General features: G+C 42.2%; 1 protein-coding gene across 2 annotated transcripts in view; it reads left to right on the forward strand.

The window, feature by feature from the left end:
• The window catches only part of LANCL2 (LanC like glutathione S-transferase 2), a 121,229-nt gene that overhangs the window by 34,230 nt on the left and 69,628 nt on the right, over nucleotides 1-17,371 (forward strand). Inside the window, exon 1 of one of the 2 annotated variants that reach the window (XM_073630461.1) lies at nucleotides 7,230-7,374. The exons of the other annotated variant lie outside the window; for it this stretch is intronic. Coding sequence (XP_073486562.1) covers nucleotides 7,300-7,374 — 75 coding nt within the window. The 5' untranslated portion in view covers nucleotides 7,230-7,299. Of the gene's footprint in view, nucleotides 1-7,229; nucleotides 7,375-17,371 lie in introns of those variants that run through there. 2 annotated transcript variants of the gene reach the window in all.

The following is a 17,371-nucleotide window of genomic DNA, read 5'->3' on the forward strand; positions in this document are numbered from 1 at the left end:
ATGGAATATTTTATATTGCGACACAAGTTGCGGGAAAGAGACAAATTATTTTTATTTTTTTTTTTTTTTGCACAAAGTTGTCACTAAATGATATATTGCTCAAACATGCCATGGGAATATGTGAAATTACACCCCAAAATACATTCTGCTGCTTCTCCTGAGTACGGGGATACCACATGTGTGAGACTTTTTGGGAGCCTAGCCGCGTACGGGACCCCGAAAACCAAGAACCGCCTTCAGGCTTTCTAAGGGCGTGAATTTTTGATTTCACTCTTCACTGCCTATCACAGTTTCGGAGGCCATGGAATGCCCAGGTGGCACAAAACCCCCCCAAATGACCCCATTTTGGAAAGTAGACACCCCAAGCTATTTGCTGAGAGGTATAGTGAGTATTTTGCAGACCTCACTTTTTGTCACAAAGTTTTGAAAATTGAAAAAAGAAAAAAAAAAATGTTTTTTCTTGTCTTTCTTCATTTTCAAAAACAAATGAGGTCTGCAAAATACTCACCATGCCTCTCAGCAAATAGCTTGGGGTGTCTACTTTCCAAAATGGGGTCATTTTGGGGGGTTTTTTTGCCACCTGTGCATTCCATGGCCTCCGAAACTGTGATAGGCAGTAAAGAGTGAAATCAAAAATTTTCACCCTTAGAAATCCTGAAGGCAGTGATTGGTTTTCGGGGTCCCGTACGCGGCTAGGCTCCCAAAAAGTCTCACACATGTGGTATCCCCATACTCAGGAGAAGCAACTAAATGTATTTTGGGGTGCAATTCCACATATGCCCATGGCCTGTGTGAGCAATATATCATTTAGTGACAACTTTATGAAAAAAAAAAAAAAAAAGTGTCACTTTCCCGCAACTTGTGTCAAAATATAAAATATTCCATGGACTCAATATGCCTCTCAGCAAATAGCTTGGGGTGTCTACTTTCCAAAATGGGGTCATTTTGGGGGGTTTTGTGCCACCTGGGCATTCCATGGCCTCCGAAACTGTGATAGGCAGTGAAGAGTGAAAGCAAAAATTTACACCCTTAGAAATCCTGAAGGCGGTGATTGGTTTTCGGGGCCCCGTACGCGGCTAGGCTCCCAAAAAGTCCCACACATGTGGTATCCCCATACTCAGGAGAAGCAGCTGAATGTATTTTGGGGTGCAATTCCACATAGGCCCATGGCCTGTGTGAGCAATATATCATTTAGTGACAACTTTTTGTAAATATTTTTTTTTTTTTTTGTCATTTTTCAATCACTTGGGACAAAAAAAATTAATATTCAATGGGTTCAACATGCCTCTCAGCAATTTCCTTGGGGTGTCTACTTTCCAAAATGGGGTCATTTGTGGGGGTTTTGTACTGCCCTGCCATTTTAGCACCTCAAGAAATGACATAGGCAGTCATAAACTAAAAGCTGTGTAAATTCCAGAAAATGTACCCTAGTTTGTAGACGCTATAACTTTTGCGCAAACCAATAAATATACGCTTATTGACATTTTTTTTACCAAAGACATGTGGCCGAATACATTTTGGCCTAAATGTATGACTAAAATTTAGTTTATTGGATTTTTTTTATAACAAAAAGTAGAAAATATCATTTTTTTTCAAAATTTTCGGTCTTTTTCCGTTTATAGCGCAAAAAATAAAAACCGCAGAGGTGATCAAATACCATCAAAAGAAAGCTCTATTTGTGGGAAGAAAAGGACGCAAATTTCGTTTGGGTACAGCATTGCATGACCGCGCAATTAGCAGTTAAAGCGACGCAGTGCCAAATTGGAAAAAGACCTCTGGTCCTTAGGCAGCATAATGGTCCGGGGCTCAAGTGGTTAAAACAGGTTTTTTTTGCTAGAAAATTACTTAGAACCCCCAAACATATATGGTTTTTCTTCTAACACCCTAGAGAATAAAATGGCTGTCGTTGCAATACTTTTTTTTTGCACAGTATTTGCGCAGCGGTCTTAAGCGCACTTTTTTTGGAAAAAATTCACTTTTTTGAATAAAAAAAATAAGACAACAGTAAAGTTAGCCCAATTTTTTTTTTATACTGTGAAATATAATGTTACGCCAAGTAAATTGATACCCAACATGTCACGCTTGAAAATTGCGCCCGCTCGTGGAATGGCATTAAACTTTTACCCTCAAAAATCTCCATAGGCGACGTTTAAAAAATTCTACAGGTTGCATATTTTGCGGTACAGAGGAGGTCTAGGGCTAGAATTATTGCTCTCGCTCTACCGGTCGCGGCGATACCTCACATGTGTGGCTTGACCGCCATTTTCATATGCGGGCGTTACTCGCGTATGCGTTCGCTTCTGTCGGGACGGGGGTTTTTTTAAAAAAATTTTTATTATCATTTATTTTACATTATTTTACTTATTTTTACACTGTTTTTAAAAAAAAAAAAAAAAAAAATTGTGTCACTCTTATTCCTATTACAAGGAAAGTAAACATCCCTTGTAATAGAAAAAAGCATGACAGGACCTCTTAAATATGAGATCTGGGGTCAAAAAGACCTCAGATCTCATATTTACACTAAAATGCAATAAAAAAAAAAAAAAAAGTCATTTAAAAAAATGACATTTGAAAAAATGTGCCTTTAAGAGGCGTGGACGGAAGTGACGTTTTGACGTCGCTTCCGCCCAGCAGTGTCATGGAGACGAGTGGGCGCCATCTTAGCCTCACTCGTCTCCAGGCACAGGATGGAGACAGATGCGATCGCCTCCGCTGCTACCGACGGCTCCGGTAAGCGGCGGAGGGCAACGGATCGCGGTGGGGGGCCCTCTCCCGTCACCGATAAAAGTGATCTCGCAGCGAATCCGGCGCAGGGGCCACTTTTATCTGAAAGCTGGCCGCCGCACGAAAACTGGGATACCGGGGTTATGGCAGCTAGCTGCTGCCATAACAACAATATCCCCGTTTAAAGTTTGGACGTACATCGTCGTGCGGCGGTCGGTAAGTGGTTAAAGTGTGTGTGTGTATAGCAAACAAAAAGGTGACAGAAGCGGTATGTGCCATCTCGGAAGTCCTGCAGAATGAAGAGGGAGAAGAAGTTTAAATCTCTGGACTGTTACACCGAATGTGTTGGCACTGGGGAACCAGGGGGATGGGAAGGGTGTTACTTCACCTTTTTCATTTTTTTTTTTCTGAAAAGGTCAACTTAAGCTGGCTATAGATGTGTCTGTGTTTTTTCACCAGCGGGATGTATTTTTAACTGGTTCCTGCCTACGCTATAGCCAAAAAACAGCTACAGCGCGGCTTTCTAGTTCTGGGAGGACGTTTTATGGACGCCCCCCCCCACACACACACACACACACACACACACACACACACACACACACACACACACGTTCTGTGACTCCTTTGGACACAGCTGATCACAGAACGTGGTAAAGGGCCAATCACAGCAGCTCTTTACCATGTGATCCACTGTGTCCAATCACAGCTGGTCAGATGTAAACAGACTTGCCAGATGTCGCCAATTTTTTCCTCACACGCTGTCTCTGTGTGAGAAAAGTTGAGCAAGTCTATCAGGGAACAGTGAGTACATTGTTTACACTAATAATCAGGGCACTGATTATCAGTGCCCTCAGTGCAGCTCATCAGTGCCTCCTCATCAGTGCCCTCAGTGCCTCCTCATCAGTGCCCATCAGTGCAGCGCATCAGTGCCGCCTCACCAGAGCCCACCATTCCAGCATCATCAGCGCATATCAGAGAAGAAGAAAAATCATTTATTTGCAAAATTTTATAACGAACGAAGGAAAACATTTTATTTTCAATATTTATGGTCTTTTTTCGTTTATTTAAAAAAACTCAGTGGTGATTAAATACCACCAAAAGAAAGCTCTATTGTCTTTCATTTGTTTAGAGTGTTGCATGACCACGCAATTGTCATTCAAAGTGTGACAGCACTGAAAGCTAAAAATTGGGCTGGGAAGGAAGGGGGTAAAAGTGCCCGGTATTGAAGTGGTTAAAAAAAAAGAAAATTAAAAAATGGCCCAATTCCCCCATCTACACATTTGATGTGGATGAGTAAATCCTCCCTGCTGTGCCACACCCACGCTTAGACCCTTGTAAATCAATAGCAGCTTACACATTTTGTTAACAGCAAATTAAAACAGCATGAAATAAATCAAGTACAGCGCTCAAAGTACAGATAAATAATACATAAATAAAATCTTAGTAATATTTCCAAAAGTCCCAATAGAAAGTCCAAAATTTAAGAAGACCTCTAATGAGCTTGAAAAGCAAACTTCAGTGTTGGTATTCCAGCCTTCCACCACTAGTGGAAAGCCTCTTACCAGAATAGATTGTCCCTCTACCGGGCAGTCACATAGCGTTTGCTTATCAAAGGTTTTCAAAGACACTTGTGTAACCTGGGCTCCACAGTTTTCACCATACCCCTTTCACTCACATAGGTTCAGCTGGGCCACTTAAACATATACTAGGTTCTCCCTCCTTAAGGGTCCTTTCACACTGGGGCGGTTTGCAGGCGCTATTGCGCTAATAATAGCGCCTGCAAACCGACCCGAAACACCCCCGAGGGCTTTTACACTGGAGCGACGCGCTGGCAGGAAAAAAAGTCCTGCCAGCAGCATCTTCGGAGCGGTGAAGGAGCGGAGTGTATACCGCTCCCTTACCGCATCTGCCCATTGAAATCAATGGGACGGCGCGGCTATACAGCCGGCAAAGCGCCTCTGTAGAGGCGCTTTGCGGTGGTTTTAACCCTTGGCCGGTAGCAGGGGGGGTTAAAACCGCCCCAGCTAGCGGCCGCATACCGACGGTAAAGCGCCGCTTACAATAGCGGCGCTTTACCGCCGACAACGCCCCCGCCCCAGTGTGAAAGGGCTCTAATAGAGGCATCCAATTCCCATGTATTGTTTGAGTTTATAAAAAATAAAGATAACTGCCTCATGTAGTAATAAAAATCCAGCATTTATTTAAAAAAGGTATAAACTCAGATGGTAGTAGTAGAGATAGGCATATTGAAAATCCACAACAAGATGGAGGCAGTCCTCAGGTCAGTTATTATGAAGGTGGGGCCATATGATGGGAACGAAATGTTATAACATGCCAATACTGCTAATTCTGATTCTATTGGGTGTTCATTTTTGGCCACCTTTTCTACCCAACATCCTGTCATTAAAAATGACAAAATATTTGAAAATATTTGTTACCTGATGCCCCGTCTATAGTTTTCCGAGGGGTTTCACCTTTTGAAGTTACAGATTGCCCCTAATGTTATAGACTCCGCCCCCCTCCCCTGGAAGATCAAGAAGATCGTAAATTTGCAGATTAAATACATTAAAGGGGAGCTTTAAGTTTAAAAGCAATTTAAAAACGTGCCCAGTATTATAGACCCCAGATCTCTCCATAAAGAGTACCTATTGCTGTCACAAAGGATGCTCACATTCCTTGTGTCGTCAATAAAAGTGATAAAAAAAAACAAGAAAGCGATAAAAAGAAATAATTTAAAATAAATTTAAAGTGCCCCCATGCTTGAACACACACGTCAGTCCCACTTGCAAACAGCAATCGTCTCACACATGTGAGGTATCACTGTGAACGTCAGATCATGGCCAGTAATTCTAGCACCAGACCTCCTGTGTAAATGTAAAGGCTTTTAAAGCAGCACCTACAGATAGTAACATTTACATCGTTTATCGCCATTTCATGAGCGTTCACAATTTTAAAGAGTGACATGTTTGATATCTATTTACTCATCTTTTTACCAAACATTGGGTTATGTATTGTGTTTTTTTTTTTTTTTTTTTGCATTAAAATTCATTGTATTCATTTCCAAAAAATTGCGTTTGAAAAACCACTGCGCAAATACCATGTGACATCAAAAATTGCAAAACCCACCAATTTCTTCTCTAGGGTCTCTGCTTTAAAATCCTATATAATGTTTGAGGATTCTAAGAATTTTTTTAGCAAAAAATACTGATTGTTACATGTAAACAAAGTGGGGAAAAAAAAGGCCTAGAGCTGAAGTGGTTAAGCTTAGACATCCTCACACCCTACAGAATATTTGCTTGGAACTGAGGGTTGGGTGCTCATGAACCCATTGCTGTCACTTGGGAGGGTTTGCAGACTGGACTACCTTCCCCATTCCTTGGACCTGGGGATTGTTTAGTTGGCTCTAGTGGTATAAAGCATAAAGAAGATTCCTCTGCATCTACAAGTCAGATCTGGCACCTTATGATACAGATCTGTGTTTAATTTGGGCAAAGGAAATGTTTTGCTCTAACTGCTAGGAAACTTGGTACTTCTGCATGAGGCTTCTCCCGAAGCTCATCTATGGGTCACCTGGTCCTTTTACACACGCCTGAAAGAGTGTAAGCCTCGGTTCACACCAGAGGCGGCACGACTTGCAGGTCGCCTCACCAAGGCGACCTGCACACGACTGCCCGGGTGACTTGCAAAACGACTTCTGTATAGAAGTCTATGCAAGTCGCCCCAAGTCGCCCCCAAAGTCATACAGGAACCTTTTTCTAAGTCGGAGCGACTTGCGTCGCTCCCCTTAGAACGGTTCCATAGCACAGAACGGGAGGCGACTTGTCAGGCGACTAGGTCGCCTGACAAGTCGTCCCTGTGTGAACCGAGCCTAACCAGCATAACAAACCACTGTTACCACATCTTCCATTTCACATGAAAATTTCCTGCAAAAAAAAAAAAAAATCACCTTCAATCTCCTGGGATGAGTTCTTAATCTTCCATCTAATTAAACTCTGTGAATAAGAATAATTGCTATCAGCTCATGAGTATTTGAACTGTGATATCCAGCTAATGAGAATAGATCATCACAGTACACAGAGATTAAAAATCACTTGAACAGAATTGCTCATTAAATATCATTTATAAATTGGATCTTTGACTGGTGTACTACTAAGTATTGCCTGTGCTGCCTACCCATATGTTGTGTCTTTAACCTGTAATAGTATACAGTGTATATGGTTTTACGTTCTCACACCGAAGCATTGTCCTTCTGTAGCATGGAATGGTGTGGATGTATGAAGACTGCAGTAATGTATTTTTATTGTTCAAAGCAAGCAGGTTCAGTGTTATTTTCCTACAGCAGATTGGACATTTATAGCAAGTATTTTTTTTTTATTTAAAGCTGCCCATTCACCGCAAGGGTCGAATGCTCGTTTTGGTCTGTGGGGCCTCAAAAAAACACTTTTAACTTACCCAATCTTCCGCTACTCCAGGCTGTAAGACCGATCCCCCTCCTCCCCTAGGCTTCGTCAATCACAGGTCCTCTGACATCATCAAGAAAAATACAAAGCCCCCAGACCTGTATTGAACGTGAGGATGCCAGGGAACATTCCATACCTGGGTGTAGGGGAGAAGAGGAGAACTCCGGCTGCTGGTGGAATGGAGGATCAGGTACGTAAAACCGCTGTTCCTAGTGCCCTAGACATAAAAACACATTTAAACCTTGCATTGTGGCACACCCCCACTGTAAGGGAGGATTGTTACTTTCCCCAGGGAGATGGGCTTTAAAGCGTTAGTTCACTTTTTCTGAAAATGAAAAAAAACACCTTTTTTTTTTTTTTTCCCCCGACAACTTTGTGTGACCGTGTGTATGCAAGACAAGTTTGAGCCAACATCCGTCTGAAAAAATCCATGGATTTTGTTGTCGGAATGTTCGATCAATGTCCGACCGTGTGTACGGGGCATAACTGGTGTGGTCAGGTACACTAACTGGTGACAAAATTACAAATATTTTTGTAATTATTTTTTTTCTTTCTTTTTTAACACACTGTGACCAGAGCAGCACATTGTTACTATAGTACTGCTATTTTTACTTATTTATTTATTTATTTTTTACACATTTTGATTGCTTTCACCAGGGAATTTCACGGTTATAAGCAACCATTTTTACTGAATGAAATCAATTCATTCAGTGTTTACTATTGTGGTTAGCTGTGATTGGCCACAGCTAATCACATGGTACAGATAGGCTGTAAATGGTCCTGTCTGTACCATGTGATCACTGTGATCAATCACAGAGATCAACACAATGGCATGAATCAGAGCCGTTACACTTATCAGTCATCCCTTGTGTCTGGTGAACACAACGGGTGACAGATCGCACCGCAACGCAGCCCATTCTGGGAGGACGTCATATGACATCCACCTGGAACGGTGAATGTCCCACCCAACCGTCATTGGACTATAGAACTGGTGAGGGAAAGTATAGTATATCTCTAGTGAGCACATCTTTTGATCTTTGGCGTTTTACAATTGCAAACCTGTGGCTATTGTTTCCCTAAACAAAAATGTCCCTTTAGGGCCCAAGCACATCTGTTTGCCTGACAATGCATGTGGACAAAAGCAAGTGCATTAAAGTGGTTGTAAACCCTTACAGACCACTTTGACCTACAGGTATGCCTAGATTAAGGCTTCCCTGTAGGTCCAAGAAATATCTCCTAAACCTACACGGTTTAGAAGATATTTGCAAAAAGACAAGCAGTGCAGACCCATCGAAGATGCCCACTGCAGCCCACCAGGTATGCCCGCTAGAGCCCACCAGGGATGCCAATCAGTGCCCATCAGTGATGCCTGCCAGTGCCTCCTGATCAGTACTGCCTATAAGTGCCCACCAGTGCCACCTGTCAGTGCTGCTTATCCGTGCCTCTCAGTGCTGCATATCAGTGAAGGAGAAAACTTTACTTATTTACAAAGTGTTTCTGTTACAAAAAAGAAAAACTTTTTTTTTTTTTTCAAAGTTTTCAATTTTTTTTTTTTTTTGTTTTTTCGCTACAAAGGAAAAAAAAACCCAGTGGTGATCAAATACCATCAAAAGAAAGCTCTATTTGTGGGGGAAAAAAAATGATAAAAATTTTGTTTGGGTACAGTATTGCATTCAAAATGCGACAGCGCTGAAAATTGGCCTGGGCAGGAAGGGGGTGAACGTGCCCAGTATTGAGGTGGTTAACACTGGTTCCAAAATAGATCTGTGAAGTCACTGTTTTCTGAGTCCAACCAAGTGTTATCTTGTGTTGAGCCCTGATGAATGAGGAGGGGTGATGTCCCAAAGCGCTTTAGTAGTTTTTATATGCCTTTTTTTTTTTTTTTTTTTTTTTTTTTTTACTAATAATTCTTTTGGACGCTTTTATCTAGTTTTGGTCTAGTGTTCCTTTTGGAATTTCTATGGTTTGAGCTACTGTTGGGTGCCCATCTAGGGAAGTCTTACAGCGTGGGAACAGAAACGCAAGACTAAAAGTTCCCAGTACCTATTTGAGTATGTTTTTCCAGTGTAAGGGAGCTTTTCACTGATCACCAGTGTAAGGACACCACATTCCTTTTATTTTTATTTCTTATATCTCAACTATTTGTTCACACCAACATGCACGAGTTGTAGATATACAAAGTATTCTCGTTGGATTCCCTAAGACCTGAAAGTTATTTTATTTTCTCTATGTCAAAATGTATGAGAGAAGCTGCTTTGTTATATTTTTATTTTATTCATTCAGCCTGCTGGCTGAGTGAGAAAATACTATGTACTGCCAGCCTAACAAGTTCAGAAGCTCTTTGCCAATAATAAATCATTTTTAGGAAGAAAAAATGCTGCAACTAATCATTGAAATATATGATTTTCTGTGCCTGAGCTAGTTTTTTGAGTTGGATACCGGGTCTTTTAATACAATGCAATATGCATTTTATGGACACTTTATAAGTAAGTTACATGCGTTTTCCTTCTTCCTTTTTTTTTCAATTACCTTTCTGCACATGGGACATGGACATGCGACTCAAAGTGCACTAATCCACATATTGCCTTTTTTAGTGGATTACTGTTATCTAAAATGTAACTCACAATCCTCAAAAAATAAAAACACTCACTAGAGAGGTAGTAAACAGGATTTTTCAAAAACTGACCATGCTGTACGCACCAGTCTACCTGCACTAAAAAAAAAAAGACAACTCAGAGAAAGGTCTCCCCCCTTTCCCTTGCAGCCAGTTTTCATTATCGTAATTCCCAACTGCACTATAGCCAAAAGACAGCTACATCGCGGTCGGCCAGTTCTGAGAGGATGTCCATGGAACCATGCCCCCCACGCGCCCCCTTCAGGATACATCTGGCGTGCTCTCTAATCACGGTAAAGGGCCAATCACAGTGGCCCTTTACCATGTGATCAGCTGTGTCCAATCACGGGGGGGGGGGGGGGGGGGGGTTGCCATAACCTGCAAGCCTGTTTGCCCTGATTATTAGTGTAAAACAATGTGCTATGATCATCAATGCTGCTTATCGTTGCCCATCAATAGTGCCCATTAGTGAAGCAGAATTATTTGCAAAATGTTATAACAGAAACTAGAAAAGCATTTATTTTTTTTCAAAACTTTGTGTTTTTTTTTTTTACCCGTTTTTGTTTAGCAAAAAAAAAACCCCAGAGGTGAAAAAGTACCACCAATGAAAACTCTCCTCTGTCTCACACAAATGATAACAAACTGATATGGATAGTGTTGAATGCTGAATATTAGCCTGGGCAGGAAGGGGGTGAAAGTGTCCAGTATTGAAGTGGTTAAAGAGCTACAGTGGCTGAAGAGTCTTTGGCATCCAACACTTCTGGGCATGCCAGATGCTTGGTCTCTTCTGAGCTCTGTGGCTCTATCTGTCGACCCCTATGTCATTACAAGACATAGTAGTAAAGTAGGACCAGAGGAAGGATCCACATTGCTTAGAAAATGAGCAAGTATCTACACATCCAAAGGCATTTTGGATTTGAAAAATTCTTCAGCAAGCTTGGCTTTTCAGGAGAGACAAGATGAGCTGCATGGCTGGCGAAAAATGTAATAATTCATTTTTATCTTGGGAGGAAGACTTTTTTTTTTTCTGCATTTTCTTTAATCGAACAAACAAAAAAAAAATACTTTTCCTGCCGCCCTGCAGCCAAATTTTTTTTTTTTTTTTTTTTAAAGAGCTACAGTAGCTAAAGAATTTTGCCTCACAATTAGAATTGGCATTGTCAGCCTGGTGTTTGCGCTCCTTCAGTTGGCCATTGGAAGGTCTATCAGATAGGCAGACCAATGGCCAACTGAAGTAGCTCCTTCATACCAGAGCTAAACCCCTCTTTACTAAAAGGGGTTTTACGCCGAGCCGCGCGGGGGGGGGGGGGGCGTCGGCGGTAAAGCGGCACTATTTGTAGCGCAGCTTACCGTTGTTTTAGCGGCGCTATTCAGCTGCAAAACGCCGGCGGAGTGGCGTTTTGCCGGCGGTATCGCAGCACTGCCCCATTGATTTCAATGGGGAGCAGTGGTGGAGGAGCGGTAAACACACCGCTCCTTCACCGCTCCAAAGAAGCTGCTGGCAGGACTTCTCCTGACATCCTGCCAGTGCACCGCTCCAGGCTTTCACACTGGAGACAATGGAGCAGCTGTTTGAGGGTGGATTGCAGGCGCTATTTTTGACACTATAACACCTGCAAAATGACCTCGGTGTGAAAGGGGTCTAACTCTAGGTTTGATTTAACTTTCTATATTTAGTTTGGACCAATCTGATCCAACCAACTTATTCTTTGGCTAGTAGATGCGCCTGCTGGGAATACTGTATAAACTGTATGTAGCTTCAGCTGTATATAGTAGGGCTGGGGAAAAAAACAATTTGAATCTTGAATCGAGTTGAGGGGTCAAATCGATTCAAATTTTCAGCAAATCGATTTATTTAGTTTTTTTTTTTTTTCACCAGGATTGCCCTGACACTGCATCGGTCCTGAGGAGCTGCAGGCAGGAGTTTTTAGGCCTCGCCTAAAAACTCCAGCTCCTCCGGACCGGCGCGGTGTCCATCAAAAAAAAAAAAAACTTATTTCGAATCGTGAATCGAGTTTTTTTTTTTTTTTTTTAAACCACTTTTTTTTTTGGAGAAAATCGCCCAGCTCTAGTATATAGTATACAGTGCTGTGTTCTGGCAGCAGAACGGAGACTTTTCATCACATTCCTGGAACAGAATTAAATCAGGCTGAGTGCTGTTAAGTTGGACTGAAACAACTAATTGACATAATCGATTATAATCAATTATGAAAATAGTTGTCAACTATTTTCATAATTGATTACTTGGTCAGCTGATTAGTTGGCCTGCATACAGAATGCATTATTCAAAAAGCAAAGATTTTTCCTCTTGTGGGACTTTAAAAGGCAGGAGTCTTCAAACAATATTTAATTCAAAAATATACATTTATTACAAAAAGGTAAAATATGACAGTGATAAAAAAGATGGATGCAAATGAGGTCAGATGTTAGCAAACAAAATGTATATAGATCTGATACAACAATGGTAAAAAAGCCACCACACTCGGCTGTCCAAGCATTGAGCTAGGACAGGAAGCCCGACGCGTTTCAAGGTTGTAAGTAGTTAGACCTCTTCTTCAGGGGATGATGATGAAGTATATGTTGGTCGTATTACTTTTGAGCCAACATCGAAGTAGCATCCAGCTTCAAGAAAAATTGGGGATGAATAGTTTGCCGCCAGGGATCGGATCCGTGGGCCAGAGCTTCACATCAAGGGACACACAAGACCAGCATCAGGACTGAACACAAAGGGCATCCTACCACTGAGGAATGTCACCATGGATTCAAGGAACCCCTTACCCCTTTATCATCTGCTGATGCAAAAAGAGAGATCATATATCAATGTAGAACGCCTCAAAAATATTGTATAAACAGCAGGTAATGTTAGACCACAGATGGATCAATCCCAGAGGAAAGCCGTGGGGTCATAGGGATGACAGAAAACAGCTGAGGAGTAAAAAAGCCACACGACCAGTCCGATGCCTAAGCCTAATGCATACATGTCAGTATGCACAGTGCAGCACATGTACAGCTCAGTACACCGTCCATACATGTCTGTAAGTGCCTGAGAACTTGTGAATGTGTGAGGAACAAGGCCTCATGGGACATGTAGTCCTGGGCAGGAGAAGGAAGTAATTTGAAGTGATTCTAAGGGCAGAAGTTTTTTTTACCTTATAAGGGCACCCTATACTATACATTGCGGCTTTCTATAGGGGCACTTTGAAGGTAGGAGGAGCCCGAAGAGCCAGCGGGGGACCTCTGAAGAGAAGAATCGGGGCTGCTCTTAGCAAAACCATGGCACAGGGCAGTTAAGTATGACAAGTTTGTTATTTAACCACTTAAGGACCAGGCCTATTTTTCAAACTTGTTTACAAGTTAAAATCCTTTTTCTAGCAAAAAAAAAAAAAAAATTACTTAGATCCCCAAACATTATATATTTTTTTTCAGACACCCTAGAGAATAAAATTCCGGTCATTGTTATACTTTGTCATACCATATTCGCGCAGCGGTCTTAATTAAAAAAAAAAATAGGAAAACAGTAAAGTTAGCCCAATTGTTTAATATTGTGAAAGATAATGTTACGCCGAGTAAATACCAACATGTCATGCTTCAAAAGCATGCCTGCTCGTGGAATGGTGACAAACTTTGACCCTAAAAATTTCCATAGGCGACGTTTGAAAACTTCTACAGGCTACCAGTTTTGAGTTAGAGGTGGTCTTCTGCTAGATATATTGCTCTCGCTCTACCGCGGAAATACCTCACGTGTGTGGTTTGAACACCGTTTACATATGCAGGCACAACTTACGTATACAATATTTTTTATTTTTTCCCTTACTTATTTGTCTTTTAATTTTTTTATTTTTACACTGTCCCTTTAAAAAAAAAATTTGGATCACTTTATTGCTTTTAAAAGGAATGTAAACATCCCTTGTAATAGAAAAAAAGCATGACAGATCTCTTTAATGTGAGACCTGGGGTCAAAAAGACTTCTTTTTTTTCTGGAGTTGGCAATGCTTCGCCTTCTTTCTTGACCTGCTCCACTGTCGGTGGGACCATAAGCTTCCAAGGAGCCCCAATCGTGCTGCACTTCACAATCGTTAGTCATATAGTTTTGTATAAAGAAGAGTTTTGGTTTTCCTACCAAGTTTGGATATGACCTCCCAGTGAAAAAATCCCTAATTTTATCCAAAGAAAGTCCTGGTGAGCATTCATCTATGAAAAAGAGAGAATCCGCATAAAAGTGATCTTGCGGGAAATCCGCCAGAGACCACTTTTATCTTAAAGAATACCGCCCGCCATTTCTGAAAATACCAGGGTTATGGCAGCTATCTGCTGCTATAACCCCGGTATTTTACGTCAAAGTACCGACGTACAGCTACAGGAGTTTGCGGTAAGTGGTTAAACACTTGCCGACCGGGCAAAATGAGGGCTACAGCATGGTCGGCTAGTTCTGGGAGGGCATCATATGATGTCCTCCTGTAATCGCACATCCGGCATGCTCTGTGATCTCACAGATCGGGGTAAAGAGCCAATCGCAGCAGCCAGCCAAGCAGAGGACAGGATCCGATCACCTCCGCCGGCGGCTCCGGTAAACTGCTGAGGGCACCGGAGCGTGGCGGGAAGGGGGCCCTCTCCCACCACCGATAAAAGTGATCTTGCGGCGAATCTGCCACTGAGACCACTTTTATCTTAAAGTGGACTGCCCACTGAAGAAGTGGATACCGGTGTTATGGCTAGCGGCTGCCAAAACAATGATATACCACTTCAAAGATCCGACGTATAATGACGGCAGGCGGTCCGGAAGTGGTTAAAGTAAACGTTTACCAGTATTGTACATTATATTTAAAGTGATTATATCAGTTAAAAAAAATTCTCAGGCTTTTGTACTACTTTAATATACAAGATTTGGATCCCCCTACCTCCACCCTTCATATACAGGCAGTCCCCGAGTTACGAACGGGTTAGGGACTGCCTGTTTGTCCTTAAGTCGGAAGCGCATGCGCAGAACGGCAGAGACGTTGTTTTCCGATGTTCTGTCAAGTAGTCGCGCATGCGCAGTCGTTGTTTTTCGATATCAGACTCACCATTAAAATACCCTGTATATGCTACTTCTGGGTATATTTATTATATTATATATAATTAAATATGATATAAGATATTCGCGCGCGTGTGTGTGTGTGTGTGTGTGTGTGTGTGTGTGTGTGTGTGTATGTATATGTATATATGTGTATATATATGTATATATATATATATATATATATATATATATATATATATATATACATAGTGGGGACGGAAAGTTAAATTTTTCACTCTTTGTTATATTGCAGCCATTTGCTAAAATCATTTATTTATTTTTTTTCCTCATTAATGTACACACAGTACCCCCTTTATGACAGAAAAACACAGAATTGTTGACATTTTTGCAGATTTATTAAAAAAGAAAAACTGAAATATCACATGGTCCTAAGTATTCAGACCCTTTTCTCAGTATTTAGTAGAAGCACCCTTTTGATCTAATACAGGCATGAGTCTTTTTGGGAAAAATGCAGCTAGTTTTTCACACCTGGATTTGGGGATCCTCTGCCATTCTTCCTTGCAGATCCTCTCCAGTTCTGTCAGGTTGGATGGTAAACATTGGTGGACAGCCATTTTTAGGTCTCTCCAGAGATGCTCAATTGGGTTTAAGTCAGGGCTCTGGCTGGGCCATTCAAGAACAGTGACGGAGTTGTTGGGAAGCCACCCCTTCGTTATTTTAGCTGTGTGCTTAGGGTCATTGTTTTGTTGGATGGTAAACCTTCGGCCCAGTCTGAGGTCCTGAGCACTCTGGAGAAGGTTTTCGTCCAGGATATCCCTGTACTTGGCCGTATTCATCTTTCCCTCGATTGCAACCAGTCGTCCTGTCCCTGCAGCTGAAAAACACCCCCACAGCATGATGCTGCCACCACCATGCTTCACTGTTGGGACTGTATTGGACAGGTGATGAGAAGTGCCTGGTTTTCTCCACCCATGCTGCTTGGAATTAAGGCCAAAAAGTTCTATCTTGGTCTCATCAGACCAGAAAATCCTATTTCTCACCATCTTGGAGTCCTTCAGGTGTTTTTTTTTTTTTTTTTTTTTTTTTTTTAGCAAACTCCATGCAGGCTTTCGTGTGTCTTGCACTGAGAAGAGGCTACCGTCGGGCCACTCTGCCATAAAGCCCCGACTGGTGTAGGGCTGCAGTGATGGTTGACTTTCTACAACTTTCTCCCATCTCCCAACTGCATCTCTGGAGCTCAGCCACAGTGATCTTTGGGTTCTTCTTTACCTCTCTCACCAAGGCTCTTCTCCCTCGATAGCTCAGTTTGGCCAGACGGCCAGCTCTAGGAAGGGTTCTGGTCGTACCAAATGGGGCCCCCGGGCAATAGGAGATTATGGGGCCCACGGGCAAGGGGCAACATATTGTGGTGGGAAGTAAATTCAGTTATTTATTTAAACCTTAAAAAAATGTGTCCTAAGAAATGTTATGAAATGTTTTAAGAGATGAACTAATAAAAAATATTGTGCACTGCCTACCACAGGATGGGTGCCCTTTATACCTGGTCAATATGGTTGGCTTTTATTCAGTCTTAAACTGTAGCAAACCTAGCTTTTGAACTTGTACCTACAAGTAAGCCTATAATAACGCCTATCTGTAGGTATAATGAATATCTCCTAAACTTGTGGTGTTTAGGAAATATTCACATGGAAAGGATATGGTGATGTCACTGGTGCATGCGCTCTGAAGGGACCGCATACTGCTTGGTTGTACTTCTCCTGGGGAGGAGTGCAGTTCGTTCTGCACTTTTGTGACCCATTTTTATCTGACAGCCAGCTATAGCCTGCTGTCAGCTGACATCATTCAGCAGGTCCAGGCTGTGGAAAGATCCTAACTTTAAAGTCAGGATTCATCCAGATGCCTGGACCAGCTGCTCCTGCCCCCTCCACAACCTGGCATTCCAGTGAGCTGGGGGGGGGGGGGGGAGAGCCAGGGGACTGACAGTCACCTCTCTTTGCTCACTGAAGGCTGATAACTGAGTGATCAGCGGTCTTTGTTGGGCTTAGAAGCATCTGGGGACAGATGCAACATTGAATCGATGCTCCATCCACCTATTTAAGTATAATATAAAAAAAACATCTCTTTTAAAGGAAAAAAAATCCCCCTCTCCCTCCTAAGAACCTCCCTCAAAACCAGTGATGAGGGAGTGAGAGCCGCTGTCTGTGTCAGTGGAAGCAGCAGCAGGGCTCAGGAGCGAGCACGCACATGTGCCCCCATAGAAAGCAACTTCCCATGGGGGCATTGGACAGAGAGTAGGGGGAAGGGGCACCCAGCGGAAGACCAGAGAAGAGGAGTTTCGGGACCGCTCTGGGCAATTCCCAGAGCAGGTAGGTATAGAGATGTTTGTAAAAGGTAAATGTTTGTAAAAGGTAAAAATGTTTTTTAAAAATATAATCACTTTAACCAGTTGCCGACCGCCGCACGACGATGTACGTCGGCAGAATGGCACGGGCAGGCAAAAGGACTTACAGGTACGTAAGTCCTTTCCCGGTGCCTGCGGCGGTCGGCAAATCTTCC

Source organism: Aquarana catesbeiana, linkage group LG05, assembly GCF_042186555.1.
Source record: "Aquarana catesbeiana isolate 2022-GZ linkage group LG05, ASM4218655v1, whole genome shotgun sequence".
Taxonomy (NCBI): domain Eukaryota; kingdom Metazoa; phylum Chordata; class Amphibia; order Anura; family Ranidae; genus Aquarana; species Aquarana catesbeiana.